The sequence below is a fragment of the Poecilia reticulata genome, chromosome 2 (genome assembly GCF_904066995.2).
Source record: "Poecilia reticulata chromosome 2, P_reticulata-male-v2, whole genome shotgun sequence".
In the NCBI taxonomy this organism is placed as follows: domain Eukaryota; kingdom Metazoa; phylum Chordata; class Actinopteri; order Cyprinodontiformes; family Poeciliidae; genus Poecilia; species Poecilia reticulata.
In genome coordinates this window covers 45076214-45097317 of record NC_088831.1, presented here as the reverse complement: position 1 = coordinate 45097317, position 21104 = coordinate 45076214, and the positions used below count along the sequence as shown (strand labels likewise).

Genomic DNA, 21104 nt, shown 5'->3' with positions numbered 1-21104 from the left:
CTGCACCGGTTCACTGACTGAGTGCAGACTGAGTGGTGGACAGACTGACTGTCAAAGACTGAGTGGTGGACTGACTGGTAGACTGGTACAAAACCATGTGACCACCAATGTGCATCCCTAAATGTGTGAATTACTAGCCCAAAAACTTTTTCTAAATAACTAGAATTAAACAAAATTTCCAGTTATAAATTAACCAGAAAATTCATCCATCCATTTTCCTGCACCCTTGTCCCTTGGTGGGGTCAGGAGGGTTGCTGGTGCCCATCTCCAGCTAACGTTTCGGGCGAGAGGCGGGGTCACCCTGGACAGGTCGCCAGTCTGTCGCAAGGCAACACAGAGACACACAACCACACCTAGGGGCAATTTGGAGAGGCCAATCAACCTGACAGTAATGTTTTTGGACTGTGGGAGGAAACCGGAGTACCTGGAGAAAACCCACCATGCACAGGGAGAACATGGAGACTCCATGCAGAAAGACCGGGAATCGAACCCAGAACCTTCTTGCTGCAGGGCAACAGCTCTACCAACTGCGCCACTGTGCAGCCCTAACCAGAAAATAAGCAAATAAAATAAAGTAAATAATCTGAATTCTAAGATTTAACTGAGAATAGAGAAATAGCTCCTACAATTATTACTGATTTTATATCTTATGTTATATTCTTAACTGGTAAGTGACTGAAATTAAATGATTAAACTAGAATCAGTATTCTCTTGTTTGACAGATTTAAAGTATTTTTTGAAAACGTCTTTAACACATTTATTATTGAACCCACACTTATGTATTATTGTTTTTTTTAGTCTGATATAAAACTCTAGTCCTAAATTCATTAAATGTAAACAGAATATCATAATGAAGAGACCTAAAGGCTTTAGTGGTGTTTTCATTTATAGGATCAGACGGTACTTTGTCCCTTCACCGGGTCCACAATGAGCACATGTGTTGTGTTTACCTCAGGAGGAATCTCATTGGTCAAACTCGGCATAGTCCCGCCCTCTCTCCGCCCAGCCCGCCTGTGATTGGCCAGCTGAGTCTCTGCTCATGTCTCTCCACATTCACCAAGCAGCTAACGCCTCAGAGGCCGCTCCCCGCAGGGGTTCATGGGAAATGTGGTGTTAACTTGTATTCATTGAACCCGTGAGCGGCGCTGTGGAAACTACAACTCCCACGAACAGAGCAGCAGGTGGAGTTTCAGCACCAGGTGACGAACTTCATTCACATCCTTCAGAAGAATCCAGTTTCTGAGTTTATCAGCAGAAATGTCTGAAGGAACGTGAGTATTTGTTTTACTTTCTATTTAAATAAAGTTAGTGACTCTGGAGTTTAATTGTAATACATAAAAAACTTTAAACCAAACTACTTCCATCAGCTCTGGAGGTTTATGTGATAGATTATATGTAAACATCTGTCCATAAAGTGTCAATATGTGACTTTATAAAGTGTAATGATGCAGAAACTGTAAAGAGCTTAATCACCTCAGACCTGAAGACAGGGAGGGCTTTGACTAGGCCATCAAAATTAGGTATGGGTCTGTTTCTGGTCCAGGACCCTGAAGAACCTCTGAATAATCCGGGTGGAACAACTTCCTGGTTGCTCACTTTTCTCCATGAAAGTAGCGAAGCTGAAACAGGCCCACTGAGTGCTGAGACCTAATCTGTCCCTTAAATTGGACTCTTTGGAAAGCGAAGATTCGGTTTGCTCCCATCTATAGATTCAGCATTAGTAACATATGATCCTCCCATGTTTACCTGATGTTCAGATGCATTTCTGTTGCAGCAAATTGAACCTATCATGTCAGAATCTCAGCCTAGAGGATAAAAAGCATAACTGAGATACAAAGTTAAACATAAATGCTGTTTAAAAACTGAAAGTTTTAAACTAAAGAGAAGGCTGGCTCAGGTGGAATCAAATGGACTGAATGTCTTGTTAGCATGCAAAGGCTAAACCCACAACTCATGGAAAACATAAGACAGCAGTCCCTTAAGAATATCTACACACATTCTTCATGCACTGATGACACATAAGCAGCACCTGGTGCAGAACCATTTCCTGCTGCTTGTTAAAGTTTCTGTAGAAACTCTTTAGTTTCTGCGGTAAAATCCGACCTGCTGTTTGGTTGTTTCTGTGGCAGGCAGCTGCGGAGGCGAGGCGGGCCGTACAAGACGGAGCCGGCCACCGACCTGAGCCGCTGGAGGCTGAGAAACGCAGAGGGCAGGCAGACCTGGAGCTACGTGGACGAGCAGGAGACGCCCAGCAGGGAGCAGACCATGCTGGAAGCTCATTCTCTGGGTCTGGACATCGTAGGTCTTCAGTCTTTTTATATTTTTCCACATTTCACTCTATTAACTGGGCTGAAAAACTCAGGCTCTTGGTTGTTGATGCTTTAGGAAACTAGAGCTGAAAGTCTTGCTTTTTAACTGAGTGAAGGGAAACTGGACAGTTGATGATTGTAAATGCAACAGAAATCCAAAGAAAACCCCAAGAAACCCAACGAACTGGCGCAAGTCTGGCTGCTGTAGGTGTGTTGTAAAGAAATAAGGTCTGCCTCAACAGTCTGATCCGGATTTCTGTCCACAGAGTCAGTTTGTGTCAGACTCCTCGGCCTCTGAAACGGCTCTGCATGCTGCAGCTAAAGGTATGAACTTCTACCGACGGCTCCAGGCTGAGGACGGCCACTGGGCGGGGGACTACGGTGGACCCCTCTTCCTGCTCCCAGGTGAACCAGCTCACCCGGCGGACAGGAACAGAAACCATCCTGGAGCCTAACATGTAGAATTTGCACATCTGATAGTTCAGTAGACTCTGTTCGGTTGGGGACCAAAACTTCAACATTTGTTACATTTCCAGCTGATACGGTTTGCTGTGTAAAAGGATCCAAACCCTTTGAGCAACCTGTTCCCCTCCTAGCCTGTGGGGGCGCTGCACCACGAATTACTAAAGCAAAAAACACAAAAACTCTGAAGAAGACATGAGAACAACTTCCTCCTTCCCAAAATGTAAACAAAAATGGAGGCACCAGATTTGGAGGATTTCACTTTTGTCTTTGGCTAAAGAGCAGGAGCCATTTCTACTGCTAGCACCAGGCTAGCATGTTTGTTTGGTTGTATTTACCCAGAATGCACTGCGCTGTAGTCCACTTCCTGCTTGAATCCACGTATCCATTCAAACCCAGACTGAGGTTTTTAGGCGGAACAGAGTTTGCCGTTTTGGTTCGATCAGTATTCACAGTTCCCCAAACGAACCGGACTTTCTAAGCAAACTAAGTCGAGTTTGATAAAAGCAGATTGAACAGAGCTGATGTGAATGCAGCGTTAATTTCTGCCTGTGTTTGTTTCCCAGGTCTCCTGATCACATGTCATGTTGCTAAGATTCCTCTGCCAGAGGCCTGGAAGAGGGAGATGGTGAGGTACCTGCGCTCCGTTCAGCTGCCCGACGGAGGCTGGGGGCTGTGAGTCAACCAGGCTTTTATCTTGGGAAACAGCGCCATCTAGTGGCCATGTAACTGTAGAACCGCCTGACAAAGGAAGCCAAACTTTCTTCCCAGAACTAAAAGCCATTCAGGCATTGAGGATGAAGAGACAAAGAGTTATTTTGTCCTTTGAACTCCAAAAAGTCTTTAAAACTCTCCTCATTTTGCTTGTTGGGAAATGATTGCTGTGTTTCTGCCTCAGACACATTGAGGATAAATCCACAGTGTTTGGAACGGCGCTGAGCTACACGTCTCTGAGGATTCTGGGAGTGGATCCTGATGATCCAGATCTGGTTCGTGCTCGGAACAACCTGCACAGCAAAGGTTTGGATCAGATCCAGTCACTCACAGATGTTAAACTCACTGCTTCCCTTGAACATGTGAACGTTGTTGGTGACGAACCGTTGGTGTTTCCATACGTCTTTTTCAAGGTGGCGCCGTCGGGATCCCATCATGGGGTAAATTCTGGTTGGCGGTTCTGAACGTCTACAGCTGGGAAGGGCTGAACACGTTACTGCCAGAGATGTGGTGGGTTTTAAAGGCGGACACGGTTTTGGCTGCTTGGCTACTGGTGTCTTCTCCAGTATCGGGTCTTTCTCAGACGGTTCCGGGTTGTTTCAGGCTGTTCCCCGCCTGGATGCCAGCCCACCCATCCACCCTGTGGTGCCACTGCCGCCAGGTCTACCTGCCTATGAGCTACTGCTACGCTGTCAGGCTGTCGGCAGAGGAAGACCCTCTGATTCTCAGCCTTCGACAGGTGACACCATGATGCTACCACATCATGAGTTCATCCAATAGATAAACATATTACATTACAGAGACTATTGAAGGGCTGTTTCACTGTTTTTAAAACTCTAACTTACTGAGACAGTCAAACCTTAACCAGATTGTTCTGCACTTTCTGAACATGAATTTATTAAAGAACAGTTTTAAACAGTATTTTTCTGGTTTTATTTGGACTGCCTTAGAAAGAGTCTTGTTTTGAACTGCAGCATTTGGAGGCGTTAAATCTGGAGTGAATTTTCATCATTCGTCTATAAAACAGTTTCTGATTCATTAAACCTTTAATTTATCTCTCAAAACAACAAAAAACTTCAGTTTTTCCCCTAGAGTCCAAATTGAACTCATGTTAACATCCTAAACATGTGATTGTCATCTCTGGATTAAATCCTTTCAGAGTTAAATAACTTGTTACTAGTGATGCTTCTGGTAAAAAGTGATGATGTGAAAATGTGCAGCAAACGACGAAACGCTGCAGAAACACGAATGATGCAAATTGCAAAACACACAAAAACCACAAATGCAACAGAAAAACACAGCAAACAAAACGAGTAACAGCAGCAGGAAGGTAAATCACTGCCAACTCGCTCCACAAACCGATTCTTCTGTTTTTCCTCAGGAGCTTTTCGTCCAGGACTTCGCCTCCATCAGCTGGAGCGCTCAGAGGAACAACGTGGCGGCCTGCGACCTCTACACTCCTCACAGCAGGCTGCTGTCTGTCGCCTACAGTAAGAACCGTCTGACCATGACTCAGTCATAAACACGTGGAGTGGTACCGCAGAGGTTCTGGTTCTGGCTCAGTAGAAAATCAGAAACGCTCTGACCAAAGCCTGAACCTGGCTAGCTTATCGTCAACGATGTGCTAATACGCTAACAGCAGAGCTAATTTTTGCTAGTTTAGAAAATGTGTATCACACTTAGTTTTCCCTAATACATTTTAAAGTGCTAATTTGGTTATTTTACAAACTTTCAGCTTAATAAAGTTCATTATCTGTGTTACGACTGTTGAAAATTCTTCAAGTAGTTAAACTTTTATATTAATGCTTTTATTTTGAAGTGGGTGAAGACTGTTTACGCAGCAGTTCCACTTCCTCTCCTTTTAAAGAAACCTTATTGAGCAAATAGCAGAAATATAACGAACAAAATAGGTTTGTAGAAGAAACATCACTTAATAAAATAAATTAATGTAAAAATTCACAGAAACTTTTAAGAGTTTTGTCATGATCCGGTGAAGGAGATGATGTTCATTCTGTACCCAGAATGCAATGCTGTAGAAGTAAACATTTTAAAACCTGCTGATGACTGAAGCCTTCGGTCGTCAGTTCGGCTAAAACAGCAACAGAGCTAACAAAACTGAAACTGAGTGAAAGTTTGTCCAGAGAATCACTTCCTGGAGTGGAAACATGAAAGTCTGCGATGGAAAATTTGACCTTTTGAGAGTGATTTTCTATGTTGGAAAGTATTTTCTCATTTATATATGGGGCGTGTAAACATGGCTGAATTTAGCGCTACATCATTAGCTTCCACTGAACACCATTGGTTTGGTGCTTTTCAGTTAGAGGCACAAAATATAGAAATAAAGTAGGAATAAGAATCTAACGTTAGCAGACTGGAAAACACCATCAGGGATTTGAACCCATTGTTAGAAAGTCTGCCAGCTGCTGGGAGGAAGGATCTGTGATTACGCTCCTTTGTGCACAGAGGATGCAGCAGCCTGAGGCTGAAGGAGTTTCATCCATGGGAGGGAAACGTCCACATTATTATTAGAATTATTTTATCCAGAATCCATGTGTCTCTCACTTCCTGTATTGGGTCAAAGGTCATCCTGGCACTGAGCTGATCCAGATGTTTCCTTCATGTTTAGCTGTTTGGCCTCACAGTGTGACTGTCTGCAGTGGTGCTGAACCTGTATGAAGCTCATCACAGCACCGCGCTGAGGAAGATGGCCGTCAGAGAGCTGTACGACCACATCCAGGCCGACGACCGCTTCACCAAGTGCATCAGCATCGGGCCGGTGAGGAGGAATCACTTCTCCCAAGCTCTGAGCTGAGAGCTCTGAGGAAACGGTTTTCATGTTTTGGTGCAGATCTCTAAGACGATCAACATGCTGGTTCGCTGGTACGTGGACGGCCCCACGTCGGCCGTGTTTCAGGAGCACGTCTCCAGGATCCCAGACTACCTGTGGTCAGTGAAACGTTCCGATCAGGAACGTAGAACATGGAAAGTAACCAGGAGAACGGCCCAGTTCAGCTGCTGTTTGTGTTTCTTACAGGCTGGGACTGGATGGGATGAAAATGCAGGTGAGAATTTAGCCTTAACAGTTTTTACTGTTTTTATTTTCACCACTTTCATTTTGAGAAAAGAAATAATCTACTTTAACATTCCTGCCCGGATTTGTTAATTGTTTTAGTGACTTTTTTGCAGTCAGAATTACTGATTATGTGGTGCTACTTTAAAATATTAGAGAAATTTTGTGATATTCTCTCTCAGCAGTGTAATAAAATAAATACTGCCACCTGCAGGTGGGAGTTAGCATCACTTCAACACAATGTGATTATTTGTAATTTGTAATAAACTCACAATAATGCATCAGCTCATTACTCACTGCTTTGGGTTCAACAAAACAAAACTGAGAAATGTTCAAGGGGTGTGAAAACTTTTACCAAGCAGTAAAATCCGTCCATCTGTGGATTCGGTCCTGCAGAACATCATAAATGTTCCTTCTTCGTGTTGCTCAGTCACGTCTGTGACTCAATAAACTCACTGCAGTTTGTAGCTGGAACAGTTGTGATCTCCAGATGTTTCCTCTCATTGTGTTTGCCAGTGAAGTTTCTCCGTGTCGTTTCGTCCTCAGGGAACCAACGGCTCTCAGCTCTGGGACACGTGTTTCGCTGTTCAGGCTTTCCTGGAGGTGACGTGAAAACGCGTCTCCACGGTTTCCCTCCATGTCCCTCTGCTGCTTGTTGACGTTGTTTCTGTGTGGAAACCCTCAGGCTGGAGCGCAGGACGACCCCAGGCTGCTCCGATGTCTCCATGACGCCCATGACTTCCTCAGGGTCACTCAGGTTACGGCTCGTTGGCGCCTCCTGCTGTAAGCCAGCATGGAGACCTGAACATGTTTCCTGATCTTTAGCCACTTCCTCCACCTCCACAGATTCCTGAGAATCCGCCTGAATACCAGAAATACTACAGACAGATGAACAAGGTGCAAGAAAAATCAGAAATTATTCAGATTTACTCCAAACTCAAACAAACAAACCTGTATATTTTCATCTGTGTGGAAATATGTAACATAAACGTGTTTGTGCTGGTCAGGGCGGCTTCCCGTTCAGCACCCGGGACTGTGGCTGGATCGTGGCCGACTGCACGGCTGAAGGCCTGAAGTCGGTGATGCTGCTGCAGGAGCTCTGTCCCTCCATCAGGCAGCCAATCAGCTCGCAGCATTTGTACGACGCCGTTAATGTGGTCAGTTTGATTATTGTGCTGCTTTTATTGATTCTGTGATGCATGCTGGGAAATTTCCTCCATCATTAACTAGATTCTGTTTCTGGATTCGCCGTCCTGACAGTTTGTTGTCTAACTCTGATTCTCTGCATGTTTTTGGTACAAATTTATCCAACATCCAGTTTCCAGCTGAATTCACACAGCAGGCGAATGAAACTCATAATCCGACTTTTTCACCGCAGTTTGAACGACACAATTTCGATCTTTTCACCTGAAAGAGTCCAAACTGTTCCACTTCCAACGTGGAACTAAACTGTATCCGATTGTCTTCGTCTGCAGGCTGAACGATCATCGCATTTCATCTGATCTGAGTCATAATCCAGCAGACGGTTCATCTGAGCCAAGTCTGGAAATGACAATAATGAAGCATCACAGCTCAACCCCATCGGTCCGACAACACATCCAAACAGAACCGGGTCAGAACCGGATCAGAGCCGAGTCAGAACCGGGTCAGAACTGGATCAGAACTGGATCAGAACCGGATCAGAACTGGATCAGAGCCGAGTCAGAACTGGATCAGAGCCGAGTCAGAACTGGATCAGAGCCGAGTCAGAACTGGATCTGAACCGGATCAGAACCGAGTCGGAACTAGATCAGAACCAAATCAGAACCGAGTCAGAACTGGATCAGAACCGGATCAGAACTGGATCAGAACCGGATCAGAACTGGATCTGAACCGGGTCGAACCGAGTCAGAACTGGGTCAGAACTGGATCAGAACCGAGTCAGAACTGGATCAGAACCGAGTCAGAACTGGATCAGAGCCGAGTCAGAACTGGATCAGAACCGGATCAGAACCGAGTCGGAACTAGATCAGAACCAAATCAGAACCGAGTCAGAACTGGATCAGAACCGGGTCAGAACCAAGTCAGAACTGGATCAGAACAGAGTCAGAACTGGATAGGAACCAAATCAGAACCGGGTCAGAACTGGATCAGAACCGAGTCAGAAGCTGCAGCTGTTAGCTTCCTGTTTTTCAGCCTCCTTCGTCTGCTCACAACAACTTTACAATCCATCCAGAGAGGGCCGCCATCTTTACTGCGGCCGCCATCTTTACTGCGGCCGCCATCTTTACTGCGGCGGCCATCTTTACTGCCGTAAACAGAGCGCTACTGGAGGGCAGCTTCGTTTTTCGTCTGGAAACGCAGGGAGCCGTTCACACATAACATTTACTATCAAAAATAAACCAGTTTTCACAGTGAAACCAGAAGCTGAGCATGAAGAGCTGCAGTGAGAGCGAAGCCTGAATCTCTGGATCTTTGATCGTTCCAGTGGCTTCATGATGGAGGGACAGAGAAGGATGCGTCTCCACACAGCTGCAGCTGAAGGCCTCTCTGCTCCGTCTGCGTTAATCTGAGTCTAATCTCTGTTTCTGTCTTGCAGCTGCTGAGCATGAGGAACAGAGACGGAGGATTTGCTACGTATGAAACCAAACGGGGAGGAAAACTCCTGGAGCTGCTCAACCCGTCTGAAGTGTTTGGTAAATGTCATCAAGCCTCAGAGCAAATCGCTGCTTCTACAGATACTTTAACAAATCTGAGTTTCAATTGTAGTAACATAACATTCAATGTATTTTTATTCTTCCCTTCATGCAGTTTAGGCTCCATGAAAATAGAACTGAACCTCCAGATTGTTCACAGGTTTAGGGCTGATGTGGTTTTTCAGCCTTGCAGCAGGTTGTAACTCTGAGCTCTGCTTGTCTGCACCAGGCGACATCATGATCGACTACACCTATGTGGAGTGCACGTCTGCAGCCATGCAGGCTCTGAGGCATTTCCTCCAGGCTCACCCTGATCACCGCGCCGCAGAGATCGGGTAGGAACATCCGCCTGCTTCACCATCATCAGACTTTATGATACGCAGGAAGCACAGTTTACTTTCAGCTACATTCGGGCTTCGAGGTCTCGACAATTATTACATATTATAATGAAGAAATGTTGAAGAAAAAACTGATGATGCAGCCAATTTTAGAGGTGGGAGTTCAACAGCTGAACATTTTACATCAGTTTGTTCAGTGAGGATCAAATAACAGCAGGACAGAGACCTAACCACCCAGCACTCCATCTGCAGTTTTAAGAGCTCGGTGGCGAACACAGGCTGACTGTAGCTCAGAGCTAACAGAGTAACTCAAATTATAAGAAGTCCTGAATTCTACTCAGGTTCTGACCAGCATCTTTATTCTGGAATCAGACGATTTCTCCCAAAAACAGTTTGAAGAGAAAACTTCCTGTTAGTGAGCCAATCAGTGACTGCGCAAAGGATGTGTGTAGAGAAAGGAAGCAGCTGAAAGTCTAACTTGCCTGAAGTGTTTAACTCACCAGAGTTGATCATCTCTACATTCTGTTCTTTTATGACAAAGTTCAGAGATTGTTTTTGTTTCTGCATCATAAAAATTATTTTTCCTTTAAATTCTTGGATTTTATGTCTTTTGTTTGAGTTTTTGAAATATGATTAAAATTTCACAGTTTTTTGTTTTAGTTTAATAACAACAGGAGGAAATCTGTGGTGTGTTTTTTGAGGTTAGAATAAAAATAATTTAATAAAGTGAAGGAAAAAGCCACCGAAACGTTTCAGAAAGCTGAAGTTCTGCTTGCTGCTCAGATCCACCCTGACAGACGGCCTGGAGTTCTGCCGGCGGGTTCAGAGGACCGATGGATCCTGGGAGGGGTGAGCCTGTTCTCATCTCTGGTAGAAATCCATCAGAGGTAACTGGGTTTTGTTCTGCTTGTTCCTCAGATCCTGGGGGGTCTGCTTCACCTATGGAACCTGGTTCGGTCTGGAAGCCTTCGCCTGCATGGGTCACACCTACAAGGCCGAGTAAGACGGACAAACTCGCATGTGCTGCCTTCAGGAACACCGACTCTAAAGTCCGTCCTCTTTGTGAGCAGAGAGGTTCCGGTGGAGGTGCAGAAGGCGTGCCGCTTCCTGCTGGAGCACCAGATGCCTGACGGAGGCTGGGGGGAGGACTTTGAGTCGTGTGAGCAGCGGCGCTACGTCCAGAGCCGCGCGGCTCAGATCCACAACACCTGCTGGGCTTTGCTGGGCCTCATGGCCGTCAGGTGAGGCGCCGAGCCGGATGTCAGGGAAGAGTTCAGAAGGTTCCTGAAGGTTCCTGCTGTCTCTGCAGACATCCTGACCAGCAGGCCATCGAGAGAGGAGTCCAGCTGCTGGTCCAGAAGCAGCTTCTCAACGGAGACTGGCCTCAGGTGAACCTCTAGCTCAGATCATCGATCTGAAACCAGATCCAGTGGCAGTGAGAAAACTTTTGTTTTGCTTTTCAGGAAAACATTTCTGGTGTGTTCAACAAGAGCTGCGCCATCAGCTACACCTCCTACAGGAACGTCTTCCCCATCTGGACCCTGGGCCGATTCTGCAGGCTCTACCCCAGCAGCCCGCTGGCCGGGAAGCTGAAGCTCTGAAGTCCTGACCTCTGACCCCAATCATGTTTTCTTTCTTATTCCATCAGCTGTAGCAGATTTCACAACAATCAGAGACACTGATATCAGTGAAAGAGGAATAATCTGCTAAACCGACTGGAGTCACTGATGACTGAATCCTAAGAGTTTACAGATCCATCATTACAGTTTATTCTCCTCAGTTTACTTTCTGGTTTTATCCCAGACCTGTAATGATTTGCTCCACTTGGTTAGAGCTGCTGTGAAACATTATAAATGGAACATTGATCAACATGTTTGATGTGTATGGATGATTTTGATAAGATGTTTTTATGATGTGAGGCACATTTAACTACCTTGTTGCTGCAATTATGCTACCAATAAACTTGACTATGAGTCGTACATAAAGTACAATCATTGTAAAATATGCATTTATTAACAACAAAAGGAAAATCTTTAGGGTTCCCAAACAAATTCTGGTTCTGGGCCCAGCTCTTTCTCAAGTCTGGCCCAGAGTGAAGGATTGTGGGAGTTTAAGTGAAAAACAAACTGCAAATGTTCAAATCAGTGGCATAAAATGCTACATGTGTTTTAGTAATGTATGTACATTTTTGAATAGGATTACATTCATGGAAATCAGATCAATTTATTCTGTAAGTGTAGTTATAAATCAATATAACAATAGCTCCATGTGAAACACAGTCTCTACCTTCAGCCAGCTAATGAAAAGGCAAACATTTTCATTTGAAGGCTGCAGTCATGTGAGGGTCAGGCTCATACCAGACCCAGAGTCTCCATCCTGCCCTGCCTGATGAGGAACGGGTCGGACCCGAGGCAAAGCTTCGCTGGCTCGTCTACACTTCTACATGTGTAGTGTAGATTGTTAAGAACCAATGTTCTTAACAATGGTTAAGAACATTGGTTCTTAACCATTGTTAAGAACCAATGGTTCTGTGTTAAGAGAAATCATTTTAATCCAGTTAAAAGTAGAACTAAACAGTAGTGGCAATGTGGGAGCACAGATATTTAGAAACTGCTGAACAGGCCATTGTGTTGATTTTCCAAAATCAGTGATTAACTTCTCCTCAACATGAGACCTCCATACAGGAAACCCCTGAATTAGACCCTTAAAACCAGCTTTAGAAAGAGAAATGAGAACTGGCTCAAGTTGTTGGTAAGATGAAACCAGGTCTATGAACATGTATCAGTTTTATTAACCTGACTGAGTCGAGTCTAGTTGTTAATGATCAACAGGCACGACGCCGGCTACAAGTCTATAAAATAAAGTTTAGCATTACAAAGCATGAAAAAGAGAATTTATTTAGCTTTCTGTCAAGCTGAATTAGTTTCCATTAAAACGTTTATGTATTCTGGGAGAAAAAAAACTATTGAAGAGTTGAGGTGGGTGTGACCTCTCTCTCTCTCTCTGTGTGTGTGTGTGTGTGTGTGTGTACTGCTTAGTCATTACTGAGAATGAAAGCCCTCCTCATGACTTCCTGCTGTTCTCAGTTTGCCTCTCCTCTCTGCGGTTCAGCGTCTGGTTTATGTTTCCTCAGTCTGACCTGTTGATCGACGGCTCAGCATCAAACTGACCATCTCTGGGAGTTTTTCTGGAGTCGGTAAGTTACATAACTTTATGGAAACTAACTAAAAGACACGTTACCTGTTTCACAACGCGATTCTGTGATCTGATGAAATACAGGTTCTGTATTTCTGAGCCGTCCATGTTCAGCTGCTGAAATGAAATGATCCTGCATCTCCTCTGTTAGAATCATGTGATGAATGAACATGTCAGATTGATTTCCTGGTTTCATAATAACCATATTAGGGCAGCAGAAATGCAGTTCAGACTGAGGTAATACCCCATAAATGTAAACTTGTAACTTCATATTAGCACAAGGCACTTCTTTTTTTGGGTGGTAGGAAAATACAAAATGTAACCAGAATGTCACTTTGTAATTTGATCCTGTTATATAAATGCATTTGCCTGAAATATTTGAATATTGCCTGATAGCTTTTACTGCTTGAACTATTTTAAGCTAATTTAAAATAGCTTAAATTAGTGAATTCATTAGATTCACTTTAATTCTCTTCATTATGGATAAAAAGAAAGAGTTGAGGAAGCCAGTGGGTGTGACCTCTCTGTGTGGACTGGTTAGGTTTCATTTACTGGGAATCGGCTACTTCCTGCTTCCGTCAGATGGTGTTTCTGGACTATTTCCCTCAGTCCAAGCTGTTTAACCTTTCTTACGTCTACTAACTGAATTCATGTGTTAAATTTACACACCAGAGGACCTTCCTGGTTTCATAGAAACCATATTTACTGTGGTTAACCCACCTTTAGGCATTTAACGTAAGATTTATAAATCAGATTAGGATTTCCTTTTATTGTATAGCTATGATTTTGATTATGCTGGATGTTTAATTGGTATAATTTGGAGTAGTGGAAATGGATTCCCATATTATTTGCTGAATGTGAGAAGCAACTAGAGAAAACAGAGAGATCATATGAAACGACATGCCTACAGATTCTAGAATAAATTCAAATCACACATTTGCATGTTTTTTTCTGACTCCAACTAATGTTTCTATGAACATCTTTGATACAACTAAAGAAAAAAAATACTCAGGACCTGTGGCAGTCAGTCATCTTTTCAATTTCTGCATGATATAAACCAATGAAACATCAAAAACTCTGTAACTTTCAATTAAATAAATAAATCAAACCAATGAAATTCACAACTTTAGCAGCCTAATGTATGTTGCAACCATAGGTCATTTCATTCTAGTTCCATTATTATTGTGCTTCTTATTTTCATTACATCTGCATTGTTTCTATTTTGTTGTAGTTCAGATTAGTGATTAGTCCTTTCTCACTGATTCTAGTTTGTTAACTCTGTCTAGTGATGGGTTATTCTTCATTCCTCGAGTCGACAAGAAAAGGCACGTTAAGGAAATGCTGGTGACTTGGATGACAAAAGGCTGGAAGAAACACTGGAGGCTTTGAGGTTTGTTGCAGCTGCAGGAGTGAGAAAATTGGGTCCATTGTAAAAAAAGACGTTCCAATGAATTGCAAACGCAATAAAATCCTAAAACATGAAAATGTGATAGTGAAACAGCAGCGTTTTGCTGCCATTTACTCCAATCCGCAAGCAAACTGGTGAACCAGTTCCTGAATCGGTCACATGGTTCGGCCCGCTGGCGAGGCTTCAAACGTCACAACCTGCATAAATACAAGCCTCAATATACGCTTCATAAAAATCCTCCTGGATTACTCAACGCACTCCAAGGCACAGAAAACAATCTGCATTAAAATGATTTTCATCTCATATCTGTCACAGGACGGAGGCAGTAATGTCCTCAACAGAACATGACACATCTGGATATCAACATGGTTACATTTAGTGCTTTAGCATTGGCTTCTCTTACATACATACGTTTTAGGTAGCAGTGCCCACCACTGGTTAATAATTTTTCTGTTGCCTAACAATCTCTTGTGTTTCCTGTCTTTTCTGCTGTACTTTGTCAAAGTTAATTGTTGTTGTTTATTGGCATTGACATTTGTCCTGTACAAAAAAAATAATACTTATATTGTATTTTACAGCAGAATATTTGGGTATCTGAGACATTTGGACAGACTGCCACAGGTTATCAACAACATATGAGGTAAATGATTATGATTTATCAGAAATTCTTATTCCCTGTATCAATGATTCATTTTTGAAATATTTCTTGCAGCTTCCATTTGTGACCATGGCAGAAAATGTTGGAACCAAAGTAAGTACCATTAAAACGTATTAGCTTTTTGAAGGGCAATATGTCTAAACCAGTGGTTTGATCGAACCCCTGGGGGTCGCATCTTTTTGGGGTTGCTACTGCCTCTAGTGGCGTGGGGGTGGTAACACAGCTAATATAATGATATTACTAAATCAGAATACTGCAAAGTATTTTGTGTGTTGGCGGCGGGGGGAGGAGGAATAAGAAGGGTTCGGTGAATGCGCATATGAAACTGGGGGGGTTCGGTACCTCAAAAAAGGTTAAGAACCACTGGTCTAAACAAATCTTGAAGATAATTTTATTAAAGTTTCTATGTAAAAAAAATAAACACATGATTCATACAGAGCTTAGAAATAAATTCTTCATGTAGTTATTTTTTAAATACAGAATTTGCAGTTGGAGATCATGAAGAGCACCTTTTGTTTTTACTTGTATTTCAGGAGGATGATCTGCCTCCTGATGTCAATGACTGGAGTACATCTCATGTAAGGGTCTGGGCCCTTAGACTGAAGGGTTTGGATGTCTCCACTGCAGATTTGCTGTTTGAAGAAAATATCTGTGGTCCCAGTCTTTTGCTTCTGGATAAATCAGATTTAACTGAAAGGGGTGTGAAGCTTGGACCAGCGAAGCTTATTATTCATGCCAGAGATGAATTAATCAAATTAAAGAGCGAGAACCCAACAAGATCCTCTGACAAGCCTGGGAAACCCAGTAAGCCGTATCCATTCGGTAGATACCACGATACATTCAGATATGTAGAGGGCAGCGTTCTAGACGTCCCAGAATCAGGCGCCTTAGACTTTATTGAACCCTGTCATGAATATAAAGGTTTCTATCAGACACCTGATGAAGCTAAACTGGAGAAGTTCACCACTGAGGTCATTCGGTTTGCAGCTGCCTGCATGAATAGCCGCACTAATGGTACCATACATTTTGGAATCGGAGACAAACCAGACTATGACCATGGTCAGGTAGTGGGAGTCACTGTTGATGACAAAGAGGGATATGCAAATGAGCTAAAATCAGCCATTGATGGCTACTTTGAATACAAGCACAAGGATGCAGCTCAAATGTGCATCAAACCGCCTCGATTTGTTGAGGTTCTGAACAGAAATACAACATCATCTGACAAATTTGTGATTGAAGTGGACATTGAGCCTCAGTCTGCCATCTGTGAAGAAAACATCTTCCACACTTACGGCACAAAAAAAGGCAAGAAGACCAAAGGAACTGAATCACAACCATCAAAGTCTCTCTACATCCGAGACGGTGGCAGCAGCAGAGACCTGCTAGCACCAAGCACATCTTCCAAACCCAGGTCAGAGTACAATCAGTTTGAGGACAAAATGCCTCAACTGTCACAGTACCGCAAAGAAGCAGAGGAGAAGCACTTCAAAGGAATAAAGAGCACAACTCAAGGCTCCAGGTTAATTCACATGATAACAGGTGGAGCCTCATCATTGGATAACTCCAATTTTGAACATTATGTCATCGTGACAAACAAATCTCATCCAAGCCATTTTGAAAATCTGGGATTTCTCGTAGAGCTCAAACCAGCTGCTGTTTTAGACTTTGATCCTGAATCAGCTGAACAAGGATTGCAGACTTACTTTCAAAAGCAGAGCACAGTGAGCTCACATTTACCAGCAAAATACAAAATAATGGAAAGTGTAAAAAAAACTGCTGCCAAATTAGAATTACCTAAAAGCACAAGCTGGGTTTTCTGCAATGGAGGTATTGAGGAAGAGGAGCCCTCAGAGGTTGACCAGTGGTTGATGGAAAAGGGCGCCTCGATTCGAGATGTTATTTCTTTCTTGTGCCGTAAAGATGTGCTAAACAAGAGGTTCCTTGTAATTTTCTTACTTTTATCAACAGTGAGGGAGAAAATGGATCCCCTTGTTGAGACCTTCAGCATGTTCCTGCAGGAGCTCAGAAAGCCAGGACAGATCCTCTGTATCTGTGACAATGAGAACACATTCATTTCATGGAGGGATCTCATTGAGGCCAAGTGTGGAGTCGGCGTCTCTGACAGATGCATCTCTGAGCTCAGTTTTGCTGAAGTCAATGGAACCGTCCTCAGTCTCTGGTCAGAAAATCGCAGAGCCAAACGGTTCCTACCATGTGGGGGTGAGAGCAAGGTGCCTCTGGAGAAAAAATTTGAGCAAACCTTGAATACTTTGGAGATCTTGTGTGTGAATCAGTGTGAAGGAGGAAATGAGGACAGAGTTGCCATAGAGGAGAATTTCTATAGAGGTGGGAAGGTATCATGGTGGAATTTCCATTTCTCTGAATTACCTGGATTAACACCATTCATTAAACGGGTCCAGTTTGATTACATTGTGAACACAGTTATACCAGATTTATGCTCCCTACCTAAAGCTTGTGTCCTGTTCAATCTCCTCCATCTGCCTGGTTGTGGTGGGACGACCTTGGCCATGCATGTTTTGTGGGCTCTTAGGGACAGGTATCGCTGTGCCGTCCTCAGGGAAAAGTCTGACTTTAGTACTGTGGCCGATCATGTGATCCAACTTTTAATGTATCAATATGATGAGCAAACACCAGGGGTTCCTGTACTGCTGATGATTGATGACTTTGAGGACATGGAGAAGGTTGAAGAATTACAGTTTGCAATTGAAACACAGTGTACTGAAAAAGACATCCAGGCTGCAAAGGTCATCCTCCTGAACTGCATGAGGTCAGAGTCCAATCCAGTGACAGAACTAACAACAGAGATTGTGTTCATTGGGAACAACCTCTCTGACAAAGAACTAAAACTGTTTGAGGTAAAACTTAAGGAAATAGAAGAACAACACTGTGACTTTGAAACTTTTTATGGCTTCATGTTTATGAAGGAGAACTTCAATGCAGAATATATCGAAAGGGTGGTAAGGAACACCCTGAAAAACTTCGATATGAACCAAAAGAATGCACAACTCTTTGCAGTTTTGGTTCTGTTGAGAGTTTACTGCAAGTACTCCTCTCTTTCCTGGAATCTATGTCTGGATGTTTTGGATCATACAGTCCCTGTTTGTGGAGATCTCAGAATTGGTGACGTCTTTGGGGAATTTTCCAGTTTCATTTCCTTCTGCTGGGATCAAGATAAGGTTGAGTACATAGCAGTACAAATAACATACTCAATCATTGCAAGGCAATGCTTGGAGGAAATAAGAACAACACACAAAATCACAAAAGCTAAAATTACTAAGTTTCTGCTGACCACTGACCAGCTGTATGAATATACACAAGGCACAGACAATCTCTTTCAATATGTGCATGATATTTTAGTGAAAAGATTTTCTTCATCTGAGGTTTCTCAGTTCTCTCCTCTGATTCATCAAATTGCAAAAGAAACACCTGGACAGGAAGAGATTGTGCTGACAAATGCAGCAAAAAGATTAGAGAATGATGCTGTTGTCTCTCAGTTGTTGGCCAGATACTATTTGAAAAAGAAGGATTTCACTGTTGCAAAAAATTGGGCAAAAGAAGCCATGGGACTTTCCAAAGATAACTCTTATATTGCAGACACATCAGCACAAGTTTTTAAGCATGAGCTAAAGAATGAAATTTCAAACTGCAAGGAAGGACAGTTCATCAGCCCAGAGAAATTGGGAATTGCTCTCAAAATGGCCCAATCAGCAAGGGAAGCATTTCAGAAAACACAAGACCTGGCTAAGAAGGAATCGCTTTACAGAAATAAGATCAAAACAAACAATCAACACATCAGGGTTTCTTGGAGAAATCCAGGTTGGAGTTCTTATCTTAGGCTTGTTAGAAAAAACTCCTGTGCCTTCTTTTGATGATGTTCGACGCGATATAATGAGCGAGTTCCTCTCTGGAAATATTACAATAGAGAGCATAAAAAGAACGGATCCCCAGTACAACAAAAACAGATCCTATTATGAGATTCTTCAACAGTTTGAGTATATGCTTCGCGACCTTAGAAAAAGGATGAAGTTTAACTTTGACCACCTTGACAGAATGCAGGTGAATCTTGGTACCATAACCGGAGTAAAGAACAATCGGGAGCAAGTAGGTCGAAAGGAAATTTCTGAGTGTTTTGACAGGTACACACAGGCTTTCTGTGAGACAAAATCTGAACGTCTTTTGAAAAAGAACAATTTTAACCTGGAACCCCACCAGGCAAGACAGTTCCTAGAGAAAGAAAAAGCCGATACCAACTCTGGGATTCTGGATTGTCTCACAAAAGACATCTCAACTGAGAAGATCGAGGAAATTGCTAAGCAGTATAATTTTATTTACCAATCTAAGCACAACAAAAAAACAATAGAAATAATCAATATGATTTATGCCAACGTTGTGTTAGGCTGTGTCCAACCAGAATCAGCTGCTGTGCCATACGAACACCTCCTTAGAATCCTTTCTGCACTTCTAAAGGAGACACATCAGCCAGAGGAGGATTTCTCACTACTCTTTATTGCAGTTGTGCTTTTGTGGCCAACATCAGAACATGAAGTCTGTACTCAGCTGGGGCCGTACATCTCACAGCTGAAGACCTGCTACTTTGAACAGATGAAGGAAGTCTTCAATGGGAAGCGCCCAATTGTCCATTTCCTGTTGGGAAAAAAGACTAACTACGAGAGACTTTTGCAAATAAAAGCAATCCAAAGTTGCATCACAGGGACACAGGAACAGTTTGTGTCTCAGTGGGGAAATGGCAAAATATGGAAAGATGAGAAAGTGAGAGGTCTTCTTAAAAGAGTCATAGGTCTTGTGAAGGGCAACGTGATACTGGCAGATAACAGTAGCAATCTGAGACTGGAAGTGATTCCATTGTTCAGAAGTCAGATTAATAGATTAGATGGGTTTAAGGTGTCATTTTTCATTGGTTTCTCTATGAAAGGCCCACTGGCACTTGGCATTGAGAGGGTTAAAGAGCCTCTCTGAAATTCAAGACTCTTAACCATGAATTTGACCATATTAATACTAAAATAGGGATATGATTTCATTTTATAAAATCCAACCAAGAATCTCATTCACTGGTAATTAATCAAGATATGAAAATAACCACAACATAATCATACTGAACCCCTTTAGACTGGAAAAACTTGCTCACAAAGTTGTGGTCAAAAATGGATCACAAGTTTTTTAGATCATGTTTTTAATATTTTAAGAGCTTCTGGATGTTTGTCATAATTTTTATAAGGTCAGTCAAGACAGGTTTCTGTTTTCTGCTGTGGACCAGAGAATTTGATCTTTTATTAATGTAAAAACAATTTATTTATGACGAGAGGATAAAAAAAGATGTTTGTGTATTATGCATATTATTTCATTGTTTATGTAAGGTAGCGTTGGGACCATTTGGGGTCCTTTAATGTTGAAACATACTGTATCTAGGTGATAGTATAAATTTGGCACATTGCTGATGCATTTAGAAGGTTTTTAAAATTATTTTTAGGTTGAGATTTTTGTTGTCAAACTTAAATGATATGAGAAACAGTTTGTCTTTTGAGAACCAAGGTTCTTTTTTATTTATTTAATTATGAAAAGAAGGGTTACAAACATTCAGCAACTCACAAATCCATTTATTAAACTGCCTTAAATTAAGAACTGATAACTGCACTGATAAGTTTCAATGTTTTACCTGGTGTTTTATTCTTGACTTGACATCTTTAACTCATTCTTAAGGGAGAAAGTTTGAAAATCTTTTTTTTTTGTATTTTTCTCATCTATACAATAATTAAATGTGTTTTATTATGCACCCCATTGCTATGGTGATTATACTTGCAATTTTTTTTATATTTCTAAAAAAACAATGAATGTTTAATTTTGGAAATAGTGACATTTGATGAAGATGCAGTGAAACATGAGTGTCTACTGTAATTTGATGCAAACATAAAGAGGAAAATGGTCCTGTGACACGACATGTTTTAATTTCTGATGTTTGCCAACTGATGTGTGTTAAGACCTGTAATAAACTGAAATACATGAATAAATTCTTAGAAATGCATTAAAAATTATTGCCCTCTTCTTGCCCACTGACAGTCAGAGTGGGCCCCTGTGCTGGAAGACATTAAAATGAAGAGTGAATAATATACCCATTATCAAGTTCAACTCCAGCTGTGTCACAAACTGAACTAATTAAAACATAAGCTAGATACTCAAGTTCAAATGTCCTTGGTGATCCAGAATCCTACAGCATCAACATCCATCCATCCATCCAT

The 21104-nt window shown here is 42.3% G+C and overlaps 2 protein-coding genes across 2 annotated transcripts; both read left to right on the top strand.

Moving 5' to 3' along the window:
* The first annotated feature begins 1136 nt into the window (after window positions 1-1136).
* On the top strand, window positions 1137-11559 carry lss (lanosterol synthase (2,3-oxidosqualene-lanosterol cyclase)). The gene is made up of 22 exons (XM_008404212.3): window positions 1137-1271; window positions 2130-2298; window positions 2576-2714; window positions 3338-3446; window positions 3670-3791; window positions 3899-3995; window positions 4089-4224; window positions 4867-4975; window positions 6143-6261; window positions 6334-6431; window positions 6520-6547; window positions 7102-7158; window positions 7241-7312; window positions 7402-7452; window positions 7563-7712; window positions 9134-9230; window positions 9460-9565; window positions 10352-10417; window positions 10487-10567; window positions 10639-10809; window positions 10878-10956; window positions 11032-11559. The coding sequence occupies exons 1-22, from the start codon at window positions 1258-1260 to the stop codon at window positions 11167-11169; spliced, it is 2208 nt and encodes a 735-aa protein (XP_008402434.2). The 5' UTR covers window positions 1137-1257; the 3' UTR covers window positions 11170-11559.
* Window positions 11560-12528: 969 nt separating this feature from the next.
* LOC103461855 (sterile alpha motif domain-containing protein 9-like) lies at window positions 12529-18863 on the top strand. Its single transcript, XM_008404213.3, has 4 exons — window positions 12529-12764; window positions 14750-14811; window positions 14884-14922; window positions 15363-18863. Exons 3-4 carry the CDS (start codon window positions 14899-14901, stop codon window positions 18717-18719), a joined length of 3381 nt encoding a protein of 1126 aa, XP_008402435.2. The 5' UTR covers window positions 12529-12764; window positions 14750-14811; window positions 14884-14898; the 3' UTR covers window positions 18720-18863.
* The last annotated feature ends 2241 nt before the right edge of the window (window positions 18864-21104 follow it).

Bases quoted from the DNA above. Each gene is read 5' to 3' on its own strand.
- lss (XM_008404212.3), top strand. The intron at 3,447-3,669 runs GTGAGTCAACCA...TTTCTGCCTCAG, and splicing joins CCCGACGGAGGCTGGGGGCT to ACACATTGAGGATAAATCCA. The intron at 7,453-7,562 runs GTGCAAGAAAAA...TGTGCTGGTCAG, and splicing joins ACTACAGACAGATGAACAAG to GGCGGCTTCCCGTTCAGCAC.
- LOC103461855 (XM_008404213.3), top strand. From the start codon at position 14,899: ATGGCAGAAAATGTTGGAACCAAA. The intron at 14,923-15,362 runs GTAAGTACCATT...CTTGTATTTCAG, and splicing joins CAGAAAATGTTGGAACCAAA to GAGGATGATCTGCCTCCTGA.